Raw genomic sequence first — 3,429 nt, forward strand, 5'->3', positions numbered from 1 at the left:
CCTTCACATCATGAGCCCCCTCCTTTCACATTAGAGTCCCCACTCCCACACTACAGTATGAACCCCCCCCTCTTTTCACATCAGATTTATGTAGTTGCATTAGGAGCCTCCCTTATATCTGAGCCCCCCTCTTTCACATCAGAGCACCTCTTTTTATATTAGGAACCCCCTCCTTTCACATCAGAGTCTCCAGTCCCACACTACAGTATGAACCCCCCTTCAGATCAGATCCCCCCTCTTTTCAGTTTAGAGTCACAGCGTCACATCAGGAGCCTCCCTTATATATCAGAGGTCCCCCTCGATATATCTGAGCCCCCCTCTTTCACATCAGAGTTCCCCCATCACATCCGTAGCCCACCTGCGCTATTAACAGGCATATCACTGTGCGTAAACTTTGATGCATCCAGAAGGCACCCCAGGGTGGCACGGCTCCCACGTTCAGAAAGGCCCATCAAGGGATGAGCAAAAAGTCCTAGGAATTGGTGATGTGTACAATGGGTGATGTGTACAATGTAACTATTCAAACATCAAGTATACAAATACCCCGATCCCTAAACAGGTGTATACTCGTACTATGATAGGAGCAAATCTATAGATATAGAAGTGATCTCTGGTTTTCCTTGCAGGACTTTATATTGCCAAACCCCCCGTAATGGAAGATTCTTTGTCTCCGCGCCCTGTCTTCTATGAGAGTAAATAGAATAAAACAAAGCGGCTTTTTATTGCCTGTTTCCCTCACCGTCCTCTCTGCTTCTTCCCGCAGTTCCTGAATGAAAATAGCTACTCCCAGACCCTCACCGTGAAATCCTTACAGGGTCCTTCAACCAAGGATTTTCTCAAGCTATTCGCCTTCACTTATAGTTTTATCTGCTCGAACTATGAGATCCCAGACTCTAAGTTCGAGGAGGAGATCCCACGCGTGTTCAAAGACCTGGGGTGAGTGTTTCTACTGACACCACCTGTCTAGGGGTCAGTGTTTACTAGGAGTGCACCGCTAGGGGTCAGGGTTTACTAGGAGTGCACTGCTAGGGGTCAGGGTTTACTAGGGGTCAGTGTTTACTGGGAGTGCACCGCTAGGGGTCAGTGTTTACTGGGAGTGCACCGCTAGGGGTCAGTGTTTACTGGGAGTGCACCGCTAGGGGTCAGTGTTTACTGGGGGTGCACCGCTAGGGATCAGTGTTTACTGGGGGTGCACCGCTAAGGGTCAGTGTTTACTGGGGGTCCACCGCTAGGGGTCAGTGTTTACTAGGCGTGCACCGCCAGGGGTCAGTGTTTACTAGGGGTCAGTGTTTTACTAGGGGGTCAGTGTTTACTAGGGGTCAGTGTTTACTGGGAGTGCACCGCTAGGGGTCAGTGTTTACTGGGAGTGCACCGCTAGGGGTCAGTGTTTACTGGGAGGGCACCGCTAGGGGTCAGTGTTTACTGGGAGTGCACCGCTAGGGGTCAGTGTTTACTGGGAGTGCACCGCTAGGGAGAGGGGTCATGCGTGCCTCATACCTCTGGTCACAGAGAGGTCATGCGTCCCTCTGTCCCTCATATCTCTGGTACACCTCTGTGTGTAAAGGCGTCCCAATACTTTTGGCAATGTAGTGTATCCCGGGTCAGGCGTGTAACCTTCTTTTGTGTGGTTGCAGGTGTTCTTGGACTACACTGTGAAGTGCTACAATCAGTTTATGGAAGGCAGCGACACATACGATGAAACCGACGCCGACATCTGCGGCAAGCTCAGTAAGTCTTGTTCTTGGGTCCTGATCTCAGTCTGTCCGCATGACTCCTTATGGGATCTGTGAACTGTGCATATGGACTTCTAACTGCCGGCTTCATCTTCTCCCAGAGGACCTGTATGCTGTGGATGAGTCTCATCTGGAGTTGCTGCAGGCGGCCGTTCGGAGCTTGATAGAGGAAATCGAGAAGCTGGAGAAGGAAAAGGAGCGAGAGCCGGTAAGTGTTTGTCCTCCGGTGCGATGTCGTATGTATGGAGGGACAGGCTGGGTGCGTGCAGGTGACGGGAACCAGCAATGGCCGCCTTGTATTTTGTCCTCTCTGCACAAGGCCATGGTGTCGCCCTTGTCCACCTGGGCTCCCCAGATCTGTGTCCTTCATAAGAGAGGATCCATTAAATAGTCCTCGTCATGAAAAAATAAAGTTATTCCTTTTGCATTAATTATTTTTTATTCCCTTGCACTGTGCTGCAGAACTTGCTAACACATTTTGACTTCTTCAGGAAGAATCAACTCCCTAGCACATCTCCTCCTCTTCTGGGAGTGTCTAATTACTTACTGTGCTGGCCTAGCTCCTCCGCCCCTCACCTACATAACCTTTTATTTAGCAGGCTCCAGCTGTGTTGCCACTACAAATCCCCTCCTGTATTTGCCTCTGTAAGTTATGCCTAAGGCCTCATTCGCACTGGAATTGGCCCGGCACGTGCAGCTCCGTGCTGTGTGCACGGACGTATCGGGCCACCCCCGGGAAGGACAGGCGCTGCGTGTGATTAGTACGCAGCCCCCGTCCTTCTCTATGGGACTACGCGGCCGTACACCCCCCTATGCTCACCCCAAGTGTGGGTGTCCTGGCTCGGACGCAGACAGGATCCATCCTGTCAGCATACGAGTACGCTCGCCGGCACCCCCACGGACCTACAATTGAGGTGAACGTAGGGGGGGCGTATGGCCGTGTAGTCCCATAGAGAAGGACGGGGGCTGCGTACTAATCACACGCAGCACCTGTCCTTCCCAAAAGCTGCCCGATATGGCCGTGCACGCAGCACGGAGCTGTACGTGCCGGCTGTTTCTAGCGTGAATGAGGCCTAAGGCTGTCAGTCTTGCAATGCCTCATGGAATGTGAAGTTCCACAACAGCTTGAGGGCTGAAGTTTGGCTACCCATGCTGTAATCTGTTACTATGTTGTGTAGTACAGTCTATGTATTGTGTCTCCCCCCTAGTGGTGGAATATGCTCACTACTGAAGACATTTCATCAATTCAGTTCTCATACTATTACTCTGGATTTTTTAAGTTATAAAAATTGTTAAAGCTGCGAAACACATTGTCCGGTTTTTACACGTTTTATTCACCAATTAAGTGTAAATATTTTTTATTTTTTTTATACACATTGTTTGCATGCAAAAAAAAAAAAATTGCACCAAGATCCCTTTGAACTGACCTGTCATAAGGCAGTACCACTTCTTAACTAGGCTTCAAAAAAAGGGGTTGTACCCGAAATGTGTTGCCGATTTTAATGATTCCAATTCCAAGGCCGTCTGTCTGTGTATACCGATTGCTGTCATCTCAGTGCAGGTCCAGCCTGGAGGAGTCTCTGCATGCCGGCCATCATTCCACCGCTGCTATCCATTGCAACCATGATGACCTTGTGACAAGAGCTTGAATACTACCTCTCCCATCCCCCCCCCCCCTCCCCTCCCTTTTTCCCCT

The 3,429-nt window shown here is 50.2% G+C and overlaps 1 protein-coding gene across 1 annotated transcript in view; it reads left to right on the top strand.

Annotated features, from left to right (window-relative positions):
- The window catches only part of NDC80 (NDC80, kinetochore complex component), a 20,206-nt gene that overhangs the window by 7,905 nt on the left and 8,872 nt on the right, over window positions 1-3,429 (top strand). The window contains 4 exon segments of the mRNA XM_018574228.1: window positions 764-936; window positions 1,510-1,558; window positions 1,635-1,728; window positions 1,835-1,941. Of these exon segments, the coding sequence (XP_018429730.1) occupies window positions 764-936; window positions 1,510-1,558; window positions 1,635-1,728; window positions 1,835-1,941 (423 nt within the window).

This window comes from Nanorana parkeri, unplaced genomic scaffold, assembly GCF_000935625.1.
Source record: "Nanorana parkeri isolate BGI_ZX_2015 unplaced genomic scaffold, ASM93562v1 scaffold2829, whole genome shotgun sequence".
NCBI lineage: Eukaryota > Metazoa > Chordata > Amphibia > Anura > Dicroglossidae > Nanorana > Nanorana parkeri.